General features: G+C 36.7%; 2 protein-coding genes across 3 annotated transcripts in view; one reads left to right on the top strand and one right to left on the bottom strand.

The window, feature by feature from the left end:
• Window positions 1-18: 18 nt before the first annotated feature.
• On the top strand, window positions 19-4955 carry zgc:113531 (uncharacterized protein LOC541359 homolog). Its single transcript, XM_044134024.1, has 3 exons — window positions 19-535; window positions 1874-2003; window positions 2369-4955. The coding sequence occupies exons 1-3, from the start codon at window positions 188-190 to the stop codon at window positions 2557-2559; spliced, it is 669 nt and encodes a 222-aa protein (XP_043989959.1). The 5' UTR covers window positions 19-187; the 3' UTR covers window positions 2560-4955.
• Window positions 4956-10274: 5319 nt separating this feature from the next.
• The window catches only part of b4galt2 (UDP-Gal:betaGlcNAc beta 1,4- galactosyltransferase, polypeptide 2), a 147850-nt gene continuing 141238 nt past the window's right edge, over window positions 10275-16886 (bottom strand). For both annotated transcript variants that reach the window (XM_044134022.1, XM_044134021.1), the window contains exon 8: window positions 10275-11569. In XM_044134022.1, coding sequence (XP_043989957.1) covers window positions 11419-11569 — 151 coding nt within the window. In that variant the 3' untranslated portion in view covers window positions 10275-11418. The remainder of the gene's footprint in view (window positions 11570-16886) is intronic.

The raw sequence follows: 16886 nt of genomic DNA, 5'->3' as shown, positions 1-16886 counted from the left end.
TCACTTCTTCCGGACATTTTGCAGAAACCCTGGAGCACAGAGGGGAGATGCACGGGTTTATTAAACATGTGAAGTAATGTAAACTAATTTGGGTGATTTTCCTACTAAAGCCCACTTGAGTAGGTTTGATATTTTTTTCTTCACCCAAGTTTCCATTTTGGAGAAGAGAGAGGTGTCCTGAATCATAATGGCACAGGTTTGCATGGAGCGGCTCTCCATGCAGCAGCGCACGGCGCTCTGGGCTGTTCTGCTCTGCACACAGACCGCTTTGGGCTTCTCGCTCACAGGACAACAGACAACCTGCGAGGCCAACGGGAGCATTTACTACGTGGGAGAGTGGTATTTCCTGGACTCCGATCACTGCACCCAGTGCGAGTGCACCAGTGAGGGCTCCCTGTGCGCCCGCACCGAATGCACGTCCCTCCCGCCTGCCTGCATCCATGTGAGCCACTACCCCACCGACTGCTGCCCCAGGTGCGAGAAGATCGGCTGTGAGTACCGGGGGGTGGTGTACGAGCTCGGAGAAAATTTTCAGGTAAAACACGACTCATCCACGATAGTTATGGAAGTTTATTTCTTACACTCTGGTGAACGCCCCTCCCACCCCCTTGTATCTCAAAATTATGACTTCGCTATCTACTAATTATGAGATACTGAGTATCTCATAATTATAACTTGTGGCGGAAATGGGCTCCCAGGCTACAAGACTACTCTAACGTTTAATTTTTCATATCTCACTTGTCAATAAACAATAATATATTTTAAGTCATATCAAGCAGACGAGATTTCAGAAAGTTGTGCAGTGAGGGAAGAGCAGGTCATCGGGGGTTCACACTTAAAGAAAAAGCCATAATAGAATCTTAATGGAGGTGCACCGATTTTTCTTGGCCATTTTGCTGTTTTTTCTGAGGTCTGATTTACTTTATTGGTATTTTTTTAATGATTCTGATTTACTATGATAAAACTATGGCATATAAAAGAGAATAGTTCATCAAGGTACAGTTGAATAAAAACATTGTCAATTAATTACAATCTCTCTGAGGGAAAAATCCCAAAGGGAATAATAAAGTTTCTTTCTATCTATCTAAAGATCATTTTTTAGCTCTTGTAGTATTTTCATTAAAAAAATGCAAATGAGTGATGTATTTATAACATGAATATAATGAAAGTTCTTGGTTTTGATGCATTTCTTGAATTGAGAGAAATGTTTTCGATTTTGTTTGACCTTTTGCTTACAGAGGATCTCTACTCTCTGCCTGGCTGATTAATTAATATATATATGTAGGTGGAGATCACGACAAGGGCAGGGAGAGTAGGACAGAAACTTAAAAGTGTAACATTAAAAAAAAGAAAGAATTACATCGCCCATCCCCCTGTAAAATTTTTAACCATGAAAAAACTTATGCATATTCAAGCCTGACCCCACCTCCACCCCTTTGCAGCACTGTCTCCATAATAAAGCTGAAATACAACTTTGATAAACAATAAAACATTGCTATATTAATGCTCGTTATAAATATGCAACACTATATTTTAAAGTTATAATTTTGTTTAACTAGATGCAAAATAAACTTTGCCCTAGCTATACCTGCCACAAAAAGATAGAAATGAAAAAGAAGTTTCATCTTATCAATCTCAGTGTTAAAAATAATATTGTGTTTTAATGCATTTGTGTCTGTGGTGTAACTAAATGAAGTCCAAGGGATTTCTTAGGCTTGAAAGAAAACCTGGCTGTACTTGGTATGTAATAAATATGCAGCAGAGAAGAGGTAAATGGCGCCCCCTTTCGTAACACCATGAGATAGGTTTATGTCTATACCTCAGGAGGACATTGTGAAATGTTTCAAGTACGGCATCACTCTGTGTGTTCCAGCCATCTGAATGTGAGCAGTGCACCTGTGACAGTGATGGCATCGCCCGCTGTCTCGTGGCAGACTGTGCCCCTCCACCCTGTGTCAATCCTGTGTACCAGCCTGGGAAATGCTGCCCGGAATGCAAGGATGGTATGTTGTGTAAATTACAAACAACACTTTTTTTTTTTTATTTATAACAGTTTCTCAAGTTAGAAGCATAAACTGATGATGATTTATCATAGACCAACTCAAAATAGTGAATAATTGTGAGGTGGAAAGAAAATGGTACATGGTTTTGTTTTGTTTAACCAATGAAAATCTGACAAGTGTGGCATACAGAGTGGTGTCTGTGGTGCACCTATCTGTTCTGCCTCTGAGCATGAGGGGCAGATGAAAACTTTTTTTTAAATTAGGGCAGCCTTTTTACAAATACAAATCTTTGTATAATAGAAAATGTTAGGTACAGCATTAAGTTTAAATCTTTCAATTTTCACACTTTTTGCTTCTTTCTCCAGGCCCCAACTGTTATACTAATGCATCCCAAAGCCAAGTGATACCTGCAGGAGAGCCTGTGTGGGTGGACTCCTGCACCAAGTGTCGCTGTCATGACGGCCAGGACGCCGGCTACTGGGAGGGAAATCGCCTTGCTACTTGCTCCCGCATCAAAAACTGCACACCTCAGCAGCCGCCCACCCCAATTCAGTGATTCTGCACGCAACCACCATATATTTTAAAATATGTGATCTGCACAGTTTATCCTTAGGTATTTTATTACTGAAGATGTTAGACATCCACCCAAGGAAGGAGAATCTGCAAATGAGATAGAGGTAACTCACAAACACGTGAATGTAACAAAAGAAAAAAAGTCAATAAAATTTGGAACCATGTAAGAAATGATGCGACTTCATCTCACAACTCTGTTCACTAACGTAGCAACTTTATCTCAAAACACAGGGGTTAAAAATTGGACAGAAATTGTACTTTGTACTCCTACTTTTTAAATCTAGCTCCTTTTATTTTATATTTTTGCAATTTAAAAATGTTGCTTAGATGTTGAGAATGTTTTTAAGGAGAAACAGGAAAAAGAGTGAGAGCTTTAGGATCTCTTAGTCCTGAAATATCCAGAAAATTATACATAGATTTAGGTGTTAGCATAAATAACTGATAAATAAGATAACCAGTGACAGACTTGTCACAAGCTGATGCAGTTTTACCCTTCATGCATAGCTGTGATGAACAGTAAATAGGACATAATTAACAAGAGTATAATATTAGATAAGATTTGTTGGCATGTTATTTAAATGCTGTTTTTAAATGTATGCTGCTTGGGCACGCACATGGTCTAGGAGGTAGTATTGATTCTTCAGTGCTAAGATACAGCAAATATATGGTTTTCAGTGACTCTTCAGAATCAAAGTCTAGTTTATTTTAACATAAAGATGTTGTATAGTTTTAAATTTTGCAAGACTTACTCCAGGAACTTGTTACTTTAATTATAATGTATACGGTATTTGAAAGAAAACCAAACATGCTCTTAGCTTTTTAGCTAGGTTGACCTAATAAAAAAAAAGTAAAATCTGAAACCTACTCCATTATTGTGAAAAAATAGTGAATAACACTCAACTAAGTAAATGTTTTTTAACTGTATTGTCAAGAATGTAATTGGAACAAACAATGATGGAAATTTATATGAACCCTGTTTCTAGTACTGGGATCAGTAGTCTGATGGGCAAACTGTTTCCTGATGCAACTTTTTTCTCACATTACACCTCAGTACATTGGTTTTACACTGTAAGTCAAAATAAACTATTAGGTTTTTTTTTTTTTTTTCCATTTTAGAGTTTTTTCTTTAGTTTCTATTTAATTTTATTACTTTTTTTGTGAAAACCTTTCATTAAGAAGCCTACTCTTGAAAGACACTTTTGTTACTGTCCTAAATGCTTTTCGTGTTTTGTGTTATGACCACAAACAGTGTATTTTACTAGGATTTCTTTAAAGATGAATAAATAAAAGATGTGCAATGGAAAGTACATAAAAAATACAAAGACATCATGGATTTATATGCAGCCCTACTGAGTCAAAACTTTGTTGAACCAACTTTACACATCTAGAGAATTAAATTAAGAACTGAAGTCTAGTCTGATCAGTTACAGAATGACTATACATCAACATAAGAAAGCAAACTAAATTATTATAAAAAAATAAAAATCCTCCTGTTCACTTTGGCCCAGATGTGAAAACTAGCATTATTTTAAAAGATTAGGAAACACACCAACATACAATCTTTACCATCAGATTTATTAATTGTATAGAAAAAGTAGGTTTGATATGACATAATGCATTCTATATAAGATATAACATTTTCAACATTCAATGTACAAAAAAAGTCATAGGTACAGTAAAGTTTTAGAAACGCCTCCAGGCCTGAAGATCTTGTTGGCTGTCAGCAGTTGAAGAGCAAAGAGTGCATCTGAAGATGGATTCAAACACTAACCACCAGAAGTGTGATACAGCTGTTTGATTCTCAAGCAGAGGCCACAAATACAGTTTTTGCTAAATACGTTGGTTACTGATCTTGGTGAAGCAAGGTACAGTTTATACACACTGGGGCCTTCTTACCAGCTACAGTTGAAACCAGAAGTTCACATACACAAAATAAAAGGAAATTTTTTTTTTCTCACTATCTGAAGTTAATTCAGACCAAACTCCTCTTGTTTTAGTTCAATTAGAATTACTAATTACAACTCATTTGTGCCCTAGCTTTAACTTCCTGGCTGTTGTCTTGAAATGTTTGTGAATATTTTCACGTTTGTTTCCCATGATGGCATTGATTTTATGAAGTGCGGCAGTTCCTCCTGCACCAAAACAGCCCCACAGCATCATGCTGCCACCCCCATACTTCACAGGTAGGATGGTGGCACGTAAACCAGAGAAGGTTTACAGGCCTCCCCCTCTTTCCTCCAGATTTAAAGATTATCATTATGGTCAAACAGTTTAGTTCTATGACATTTTTCCATAAAATGAGGGTCCCTGTCGGCATTTGTAAAATCAATCTGTTATTTTTTATGTTTCTCTTGGAATAAAGCTTGTAATCGTATTGTCTTCTTGACTGACTTTTTGTGGCTTTTCCATTGTGTCAAACAAAAAAAGCAGTATATTCTAAGCATAGGCTAATATATCCATCAGTGAACTTCCAATTTAACCCATCACAAGTTTCCAAAGCCATGATATTATCATCTGGGCCTACAGTCACTGTTTAAAGACATACTAATTACATAATTTCGTATTTAAATTCTGATTCTGTTGAATGACAATATTAAATTAATTTCTGAAATATTTTCTTTTATTATTTTCATTTATCAAATAGAAATCATTTTTGGTAAGTCTGACTGACCTAAAACAAGAGAAGTCTGGTCTGATTTAACTTCAGGTAGTGAGAAAAAAAAAAAAGGTTTTGTGTCTTTTGTCCAGTGCAAGTAAACTTATTGTCTCCACTGCACATATCTAACATCCACACTGGGGTCTTCTTACCAGCTATGTTAACCTGATCAAAGTTTCAAGTGGTGTATCAGACTCATACTTAGTTTATTATGAGGGGGCATTGAAACAATTTTATTGTAAATTTTGCAGAAGAATGGCTTTTTGGCATGAATGTTTGCTGTGGTTTTCACAGCTTTCCTAAGAAAATAAATTTTTAAAATTTTTTTACTATGAGATGGAAGTCAGGAAGTACTGGAGTGATGATGCGTTTGACTTTTACCTTAGAAGTCAAAATTTCTGAGTTGCACATTCTAAAATAAATGGCATAGGTCTAAAAATCAAAATAAGCGGAGATCTCTGACCGCTCCCAAGTTCATATTCAATGACTGCTGAATTTTAACTTGTGAGTGCTCAGTTACAATTACTAAAAATATTTGATTGAATGCCAGGATAACAAGAGAGAGAATTATTTTCAGAAATATTTCTGATATTTTCTTCAAAGTCAGAAGTTTACTGGGACTGAGGTTAGCATCTTTTAAAAATGTTGGGGGGGAAGCCCAGTTGATGTAATAGCTCTGTAATCTTCTAAAAGGATATTTCACAATAGTTGAGTAAATTCGAGGCACATCTATGAATGTAATTTAAAGCAACAATTTAAGCACTGCTTCCCTAGCAAAATCCTCAGAAAATAAGCAGAAACCTCAGGGAGATGATTGTGGAACAACCACAAGTTTTGTTCATCCATGCATTGTTTGTCTGTTCAAAAAAATTATATGCAAGTATGAATAGCATGGATATGTCCAGCATTCACAATACTTAAAAATGAACACAGTTCATTTGGATGAAAAAGAGAGTCTTGTAAGCCTGAGAGCACCCTCTCAACCTTTGCTCCAGTAGAGGCTGGTACACTTCACAAAATCAATGGCATCATGGGAAAAGAATATAATGAGAAATTAGTAAAGCAACATCTCTAGACATGAGCCAAGAAGTTAGAGTTTCGGCGCAAATCTTCCAAAGGGACAAGGAACATAGACATACTGCTAATTTAGTAAAAATTGACTTATGTGTAACAAAAGTCAGATTTGGAACAGCAATCTCAAAGCCCTGATGTCAGTCCCAAAGAAAATCAAACTGAAATGGTGTGTTTTAGAAAGACAGCCAATAAACTCATCTCAGTTTGGGCCAAAATGCCAGGAAATTATTTTCAGAAGGTTGTGAAAGGTTATCTAATATGTTTGACATACCATTTTAAAAAATTCTATGAAAATAATACGTACGTACATAACTTCAGACTCTGAAGAAAATAATGAAAGCTTTCATAACAATTTCCTTTCTCATTAACCTGGCATTTCTTGAACAGAAACAATTTTGGTAATCTTAATTTACTTCAAATGTAATAGTTCAGTCTGATTTTATGTCAGGCATAGTAAAAAAAATATTTTGTTTCTTTTTTTCCGTCATTTGTTTATAGTGTGTGTGTAAATACACCAAAAGAGCATAGCTTCAATTTGTGAAAATGCTTGAAGGCATGAAACAGAGGCCTGGTCACTACACAAAAACTTTGCAACTGACTGATTTTTCAACTTGCAATGAGAAAGAGTATAACTAGGGTGTAATGTCACATTTGCCACAAATCAAATGTATTAATCAGAATTTGTACTCAAAATCAGAAATTCCAAGTTACAAAATCTCAACAAAATGACTGCAGAAGTCGTAGGTCTCTGAGCAACTCCTAGTTCAATATCCAATATGGCCACTTTATGTGTAAAACTTGGTCATAGAAACAGGAATAAAATATTTGTAACACAACTAACTTGTGGGACAAATAGTGCTGTTGGACTATTTGTTTACATATTTAAATACATAAAACTAAAGATGAAATGTTATCACCCTGCACTGCTAATAGTAGGCCAGGCGTTGATCGTAACGATTAGCTTGGACCATCGATTTCTTGATTTGCAGCTCCAACAACCTCAGATGTGATGGTTATCTCAAATCTAAGTTCCAAAGCAAAGCAAACCCAGTATAACTTTAATCAGGATTGCAGGCAGTTGGGCAAGGATAGGTTATTGCAATCAAACTATATCAAAATTTGAAATTGCTAAAATTTTCAGTCACACCATTCCTACAGTTTCAAATCTTTTCAATGAGATGGCAGTAAAAATAGCAGTGACCTAGGTTTTCTTTGGCTGTAGCTCCTTCCTCACATGTTGCTGCCCACTGCAGTTCAGCTTTAGAAGGTAGATGGATTTGTAATTTTATGGTTCTTTGAAGAGTAAACGGATCAATTTTGAGACCATTTCTTTGAGTAGTTTTTTTAATCCAGTTGTGTGGTGTTTTATTATGCATATTTTTTTTTATTTTTTGTGTTATTAAGCATACATACACCCGACCAAAACTTGCAATATTAAAATTGCACCAAATGTCATTGCACTTCTATTTATAATGTGATTTAAGACTTTAGGGTTTTAAAAATATGGATAATGTGACCTTGTAGTCACCAAACTTTAAAAGCTTTCTCCTTTTGCTGTAGTGCCCCTTTAAGACCATGAGAAAAAACTATGTAATTGCAGCACTTTCTTATTATCAGTGTTTATAACCACAAAAACAACAAAAAATTTAATCTGTATTACAAACTGACCCCCTAAAAATGCTATGACCTCCCATCCTTAATAATGACTATAAAGCAGAGCATGCAACAGATGTGAACTGATGTGTAATACTGCTGTAAACTGTTTCAATAAAGAAACACGTTGACCACTTGTAGTCAGAAATGAGAAAAGCACCAGAAATACAGCTAATCAAATGAAAAAAAAGAGAGTCACAATCCAGGCAAGAGGGAGCCAAATGGACAGTGAAGAGAGAAGGAGGAAACAGGTGGGGGTTAGAAAGACTCACAAGTGGGGATGTGTGCTGAGAAGCAGTGATTAGAGACAAAATAAAGATACAGACAAAGAGAGCTCCTGTCGATATCTGTTGAAAGAAGAAGCACTCTTCCTGTGAGGCCCAGATGTGCCTGAAGTAGGTCCATCACAAAGCACAACAGTGAGCCACTGATACAATACAGCCCAGACTGGCAGAGTAAGAATGGAAAGGCAGCGAGAAGGGAGATAATACATAAAAAAGGCAGATGGTGTGAATGGGTGTGTTTTATGTGTGTGTCCGATTGTGTGTTCTGAAAAGAGGAGCAATTATATTGTCCACCATTCAGGCTTGAGGCGAGGAGCCAAGCAGATTGAAACCTATTTTGCCTCCAGGCTGACCAAAAAGGTGAAATCATTTTCGCTAAAGCATAACAGTTAAGGGAATTCACTTCAAGCTCTTTAGTTTAGATTTTCTCAGAAACTCTTTTTTTCTCCCATGTCTGACCTTTGAATTAGTACAGATTATTTCTCAAGGCATTAGTTTGGAGATGTGGGCATTAATAGATTAACAAGAAAGGCGAGAAAAATTAAAAACATTAAGGAAGAAGAGCAATGTCTCAGAGACAAAGCTGTAGAAGGCTATAAAGTGATGATGGAAGAGCAAATTAAATATTGTGTATACCTTTTAAATGGTTCAACTTATGTTACTAAATGTTCTAAAACATCTTTACAGGACAAACTGCATTGATGTGATTGAGCAGAACATGATATAAATATGCGATTATTATGGCTGATACTGAATGTGGGAACAAAATCCATAAAAGTCACAGACAAAATGCTCAGCTGGTTTAAACAGTGGCTTGCAAATGTACACAAACCCATTGAATTTTTTAATGATGTTGAACCCACAAATTTAAGGTTCTTTATTGAGATTTTATGTGATAAACCAACAATTTATTTTACACGGTTAGGGTTAAGGTTCATATGTTGCATTATCTTAAGTGTTGAGTTTAATTCTACTTGGTCCCACTTCCAACTGGAAGTCTTTTCGCTCATTTGGAAGGTCAATCTCCACTTGATTCTTTTTCAGTCTGCAGTTTTCACCTTGCTCTCCTTGTTGAAGAGAAATATTCCCACAGAATGTTGCTGCCACCACCATGTTTCACAATAGACATGGTGTAATCAGGATGATGCAAGGTGTTTTTTAATACAATCTGACTGGAGAACCCTCTGCCACAGTATTTGCTGTGCCTCCCATATGACTTGAGAGGAACATTAAATGAGATCAAGATGAGTTCGCTCACCGATATGTCTTTTGTTTTACAGCTAGTTCTTAATGGCCAAATTCACTGAGTGCTCAAAGATGTCTCGTCAAGAGATTCTTCGACTTGAATAGAGTCTCTAAAGTGTCATGGATCACTAAATGACTTTTCTGATTAGTTCTCTCCTCGCCCAGCTGGCCAGGTAGACAGCCATGTCTCAACTTTGACATTGTACAATACTCAATCCTTTTAAAACTTCTTCACAATTCACACAATCTGCTGTGTTCCTTAAATTTCATTACTTATTTTTCCACTAATTTCCTTCAAGAAAAACCTTAAGTCTTCAAAGAACAGCTACATTTATACTGAGATATAAAATTACACAGGTGATTAATAATTTGATTACTTCTAAACACTGGAGAAGATTTTTTTTATGTGTATTAGAGTAAGGGATTTTCAACTGCACTCCACAGTTTTCAGAGTTTTGTTCGCAAAAAATCACTTCACACTTTTTCCACTTTACAAATATTTTGAACTCTGTGTTGGTCTATCACATAAAATAATAATTTACATCAAGCTAGTGAAAAAATATGAAAAAGAAAATGGGAAGTATGAGTATGTTTGCAAGGCTCTGTATACTACCAGAGAAGTTTTACATTTCCTTTCAACAATTTACTCCATTTCGATATGTTTTCTAAATGACTGAATGCAAAAGATAGACACAAAAGTGGCTCATAAACACTATATAGATTGGATGGTATTGTTTAAAAAAGACCACATGGCTATACTGCAGGCTTAAAAAATAACCACAAGACTTAGTTTTCAGCTAGTTCTGTCAGTGTAAAAGATTTGCAAGGCAATGTTTTTAGCCGCAGTGCTACTTGACTGTAAAACATAACCTGACAGCTCAGGTTTCATGTTTATTTTGACAAAATTTGATGAGCTCAGAATATTGAAGAAACTTTATAGCATATTGCACCTTAAGAAAATGGGTTAGCCTATTAAAACTGTAGTAAGGCTCAGAGACAAAAATAAAAGACAAAAGGAAAACTGGAACTCATAACCCGAGCTGTCAGTATGTTTTTCTTTTTTCACGTTTTGACGTACTTCCACCAGGCTGCACACTGAAGAAAACCTGTCAAATAATTGTATCTTTTTGTTACAAAATTCCAGTTCTGTTTTGAAGCTCAGAAATGTATAAAAGAAGAAAGAAAAAATTTGTCCACCCCCCACCCAAGTTGTTCATTGCTGCTTTGTTTTCATGAGTCTTCTGCTGTAGATGCAGGCACGTTAAACATTCATAGACGTATAGCAAAAGGTTTGAGTTTGGAGATTCAGACTGAAAACTCCCAGAGGGAAATGTCAACATAAAACAGTTCTGTGACAAGACAAAATGATGTCTTGGGGACAACAAAAACCATCTGAACCACTGAATGTTCATGTTCTTGCGGTAATCTGTTACCTGCAAAACATCACTGCAAATGTTTGGTAATTACATGCATTTCCCAACCGGAAGCTGCATCTTGTTCATGTCATCAAGCATTGTGGTGAACAGAGGATTGTTTTGAAATGTGACTGAGTTATTGTGTGTGCATTTCCAGAACAGGGCAAGGTGTTTTATGATAGCCATGTTTGGTGTTCCTGCCAATATGTTGCTGGATGCCCTCCAGTTTGCAGATGATAGTTCATGGAACAACTTTTGAGTTTGACAACAACCTTCTGTCGGCTGCTGACATTCTTACTCCATTTCCAAAGGTTTTTAACGTCACTGACTGTTACTGGGAGGCAGCTGGCATCCCTAGTGAAATCCAGTAAAAGTTGTCAAGCTGAAATCTCAAACAAGTAAACGGGGAAAAAAAGAGAAAGTCACATCATCCTTTTCTTTTCCACACCTCCCTTTCTTCTCTCCCATTCGGGTAAAAGTGCATCAACTTTAGATCCTTCTCTCTTTTATTCTCTCTAACCTTTGATGGGCCGAGGCGGCGGCTTGCCGATCTCCACTGAGATGTTTGTGTACATAGGATACTTCTTCACCTGAACCAGTTTGTAGGTTAAGGAGTTGATGCCATCCTTCTTCATTGTGTTCTTTGTGTTCTGTATTTTATTGAATCTAAAAAGAGAGAGAGACGAGGAGACAAAAAACATTGATGTGATTCAGAATGAAAAAAGAGAAGCAAATAGAAAGTTGTAGTTCACCTTGGTCACATCTTTTCATGCAATGGTTGCCTGATTTTGTTTAGTTAAGTTTATGGCAGCTTGAACTGGGCATAGGAAAATCTAACTACATTTTAACCAGAAAACACAGCCTTAAAAATACATTTATCTCTGTTTTTAATGGTTTCCATATTTTCCACTTTGAAGAAATTTAATTCATATTTCTAAGGTTCTATTGGAATGTTTGGGACCAAGAGTTACTCTTTAATCATCTCTGTACTTCACACAAAGTGAACATCTAGAAGTTTTAAAAATAGTTCAGAAAGTATTCAATTAAATGTCTTCTGCGGAAGATTTATTTATTTTTGATGGCAAATCAGTTGGCCTGCATGGGTTTCCACCAGATACTCCAGCTTCCTCCTATGGACCAAAAGCATGCCTGTTAGGTAATGCGGTTGCTCTAAATCGTACTTAAGTCTGAATGCATGTGTACATTACTGAGTGTCTCTGTGTTGCCTAGCGATGGACGGTTCACCTGTCCTGATAAAACCCAACCTCTTGCCAAATCAATGCTGGAGATAGAAAACCTACTTTCCAAATATAAATAAAAACTGGTAAATGTGAGTTAAGTACACAGTTAACATTTTTAAAGAAAACAAATTAATAAGAACATCATCTGTAACAAGAGCTCAAAACAAAAAAACATAAACAGCATAAAAAAGCCCAACAGCATCCAATAACTGAACTTTCCTGATTACAGAGAACAGAAACCATGTTCACCAACAGGTGGTGCTGTGGTACTGAGATAGGAATTTAATGAGTTGCATTATCTCCAATATCCTGCTTTGGTTTTTCTGAATCATGCTGAACTCTCTTTCCTCATTGGCTGTGATTCAGTAGTTACATCAGAATCTGCTCTGAATTTGGGAATTAAAGCAGGAAAATAAGTCATGCACTGTGTCAGATGGTTACAGTTCTTATGCTGAAGCTTGAATTTAGTGAGTGAAGCAACCTTCTACATCAAACCCTGGTTTATAACACAAACCTAAATGACATTTCTGGTTACAACACCATTGTTTTAAAATGTGTTTTTTTGTGTGTAGAAAGAGCTGGCGTGTGCAAACATGAACAGTTCCACATTCAGTCTTCAAAAGAGAGCAGTGACTGACTCCAACAAAAGATGTCTCCCTAATGATATGCTTGGACGTACAAGTGGAGTTGACACTTCAGTTCGCCACGGACCGTTGAGCCCACAGATTCCTGTCAGAGCTGACTGCTGAAGCCCCTGCCCTCTTTCAGCTTTGCTTTCCCCTCTTGTTTTTGTATCCCTCAAATTAAATAAAAAAGCTCCACTGGCCTGAATGGAGGCTGGAAAATCTTATAAAGCATCTTCCTTTTGAACATCACAACACAATAACATACAAATAGAATTACCCTTGTGTTACTAACATTAGGGAGAGACACTTCTGTCCAAAAGGAGGGAGGATTAGGTTAAGTGAGAAGAGGGGATGAAGAGAAAGAGCATCATGTTTCAGCTTAAATGAAGCATGGAGGGTGCAGAGGAAAAATGAAAGGCAGATAAGAGAGATAAATATATATCCAAGAATGACAGATGGATGGAGATATACTTTAAATGAAAAAAGGGGGATTAATTCCTACATGCATATAGACAATGCCTGAACCATTGCGTCCCACACACATTACTGTTACATTTAATATAAAAGTTGTGATTGTTTTATTCTAGAAAGTTGGAGGGCGAGCCAAAGGCAGCCCACCTCGTATATCCATTAGCCTGATTTCCACAAGTTCTAATTGGGCTGAGTAAAGCTCTATTTTAATTCTGCTGGTAGTCTCACAGGGAAATGCTCCTTGTTTCAGATCTCAACAATAGAATGTAATGCCGGAAACTAAGGGATATTTTTATCATGTAATTTGTTGCTGCACACGTCCTTGTTCTGGTAAAATGCTCTTTAAGCTTAACAATAACTCTTTTGCTTGCTTCTTAATGAGGGCAACCATGGACAATATATAACAGATCGATGTTGTCTCTGAATTTGAAGTGAAACCAATGAGGAAACACATCCAGACTATATTTTACCTTAAAGCCATCAGATTTCAAATATTACAATATTGTAGTGTTTGCCCTGAATGTTTCCATCGCCAGTTGGATGCTCACTGGGCAGGCTGGGGTTAAACACAAATGCACATTGTTGTGTTATGCTAGTACAACAACCATCATGATGCCAGTAGCTCCAAGCTAACCAAGCTGTACCATTATCTGAAAAGGGAGCAGGAATGATGCAGTACGGGTTGTTTGTTTGGGACAATTCAACAATTGATTTCAAATCACTGAGCTGTTCAGCTCAATGGAAATGAGGCCATAGTTTACAGTGATACTTTCAGTAAAGTCAATGGGAATATACACTGCACAAACATATAAAAAAAATAATCAGAGCTGTTTACAGGATTTGCTCAGATATAAGCAGTATTCTTTATCTGTTATTCCTCAGCTGATCTTTTTTTCAGCATCCTGTGTGCAAGAATAGTGAGTCACTGCACATGGGATTTGATTGCTGACCTTTCATACAGTATAGATACATTACACACAGAATTAAATATTTTAGGTCTTTCTTTCACCTGTGATAATTTTGGATTACAACTAAAGAAAAATCCAAATTCTGTCAGTCAGATATTTTGAACACTCCAAGATCAATTAAACATGTATTTTATTACATAAATGCTAGCCTACTGAAAAAACATGTCCCTGTACTGTTCAGCATACACACTCAGTACTGCATTGGAGTGCCATTTTTCCAGGAATCACTGCATCAGGAAAGGAAATGATCGGCTTCTGACTTTGTGTTAAGTAAAACAGGTTTTGTTACTATGAGGTTTCATCTCAGCAGTATACCTGGATCCTCATGGCTGTATCAAATAGATTCTCTATGGGGTTCAGGTCCGGTAAGTTTGCTGGCTAATTAAGCACAGTGTTACGATGGTCATTCGAGTAAATATTGGCACTTTAGCAGTTTGGGCGGGTGCCAAGTTCTCGTGGAAAATTAAATCAGCATGCCCTTGGACTTGAGAAAACACAGTGGGGTTAACATCAGGAGTTGCAGTAGCTTTGCAAATCACAAATAGCTTAACTCAAGGAATGTGACAGTTGTAGCCCAAGTCTTGGATAAATCTTTGCAGTGGCCCTTGAAGTACTTAAACCTTTCAGATTGTCCTTTAGTTCTGCGATCTAGACATGTTTATTACTCCTCCTGAAAAATCTTGACACAAAATGGGGGTTGAAACTATCCCTGCAAAATTACACCTTTGTTCCACCGTTTCAGCTAGAAATGAACCCATAGGCACTACAAACTAGATGTACAGTGTGAAGAACATTGTTTCGTACGCCAGTGTTCATATGATTTAAGTTGTAGGTTGATAGGCAGGATCTCAGAATTAAAATAATAATCACATCAAGCCTTTTGACAGCTTAAAAGAGAAATCTCCTGTAGATGAAGGCTGCAAATTATAAGTCACACCCCTTTGATTCTGTATTTTCAGGAATATTTGCTGGAAGCACACAGGGTTCTGAATTCAGTCGCCTTGTATGATGTCAAAGGGGCTACTGACTCTAACCCTAACCATAACCCCTAACCACAGTTCACATTCTTGTGAACATCCCACAAACTCTAGAAAGGACTTTGCTTCAATATCTTCTCAAAGCTCTAGTTATCGCTGCTGTTTGTGTACTTTTTCAATAATGTTTCTGGATACAGCACTTTAGGAATTACCTCTCTGTGCTTACCCTCCTTGTATCAGTGATTGTTTGCTGAACAAAGTCAACGGTCCTCCGCATGATTGTGTAACATGGTCAGATTTTTTTTTAAATGACACAAAATAAATGTAAACTTATTTTCAGCTTTAAAGTATATTACACTTTTTTGAGATGCATATTTTTGTAAAGCCATTCTCATAAAAAAATAACAGAAAGAAAACAGAAACTATATCACTGAGTGCAACAAATCTACAAGTTTCACTTTTTGATTTAAATTACTGAAACAAATTGACTTCTTATGGACATTCACATTTTTAGGAATTCACCTGCAAGTGCAAAATATTTACATCAGTGTTCAATAAAAATCTTCCATAATTAGTTGGGATTAACCTTGAAGGGGGATATTTTAATTGGGGTTGTGATCGGCCCAGCTGTAACACGGGAAACAGTATTTAGTCAAATGTTGTGTTCTATTTTTTCTATTGTAAATAAAAGTGTACACCTAATGTGCAGTTTATGCTAACTTCATTTTTTCTAGAAGCCAGTTGTGTATAAGTATACATATATTCTCATACATAAATTCAAATGCATACACCAACATACATTTCAGCCGCACTGTAACAGGATGATAACATATGAACTGAATATTGGACAATGTTTCCCTGCATCTCATTCAATTGTAATGCATGAGGCGAATTTTGCCAGACTGTGTGTGTGTGTGTGTGTGCGGGCGTGTATGAGCGTGTGTGTTAATACATGCTCGAGGCTGGTGATGAATGTCCCTCTTTCTTACCAATATCTCATTGCTATGCCTATCCAGATTCTCTGAGCGAGCTGAGAGAAAGGAGACTTGTGTGAAAGATTGTGCACATTCAACTGAATGTGCAGTCATAGGTGCGTGTGAGATTACAAGCATTCATCAGGCAGTAGGTATAAAGGTATTCCTCTGTAAAAACTGGACATTACCTAGGTAGCCCAGATGACATGTCTTAGAAGACTTTATAATTATTCTGAAGTGTAAAGAGGAAACCAAAAACTGGACCTGGAGACAAAGAAACAGAAAGTCAAGCTGAATTTATCAGTGAAGGGGGCATTTTTCTTAGAGGACATGTTAAATGAACAAGCATAAAATACAACATGACATTTCCTGTGAGGAATGCAGCTGCTGTTAACACACTTGTGCAGTACCTGTCAATGTGTCAAAATGTTTGGTGTGGGCAAAAAAACAGCTATAGTGATGCAGACCTTTTGAAGGACAATCTGGGCTGCTTTTCATTCTTTTTAAAGATAAAAGAAAATAGTTTTCTTTTATTCAACAAACAACCAAGCAGGTTTGTTATTGCTGTCGATGCATTCAGGAGAAAAACTCATATAAAGACCCTCAGGCCAAATGCAGGTGTTGAATAAAATTTGCAGTTTTAAAATGGTAAATGTGTCCTTTTTATGTTATTTGAAGCTTTAAAATTGTTCACTTATTTTGTATCTTGAAAAAGCAATTGAACAT

The sequence above is a fragment of the Gambusia affinis genome, linkage group LG12 (assembly GCF_019740435.1).
Source record: "Gambusia affinis linkage group LG12, SWU_Gaff_1.0, whole genome shotgun sequence".
Classification (NCBI taxonomy): Eukaryota; Metazoa; Chordata; class Actinopteri; order Cyprinodontiformes; family Poeciliidae; genus Gambusia; species Gambusia affinis.
This window is presented reverse-complemented; position numbering and strand designations above follow the sequence as displayed.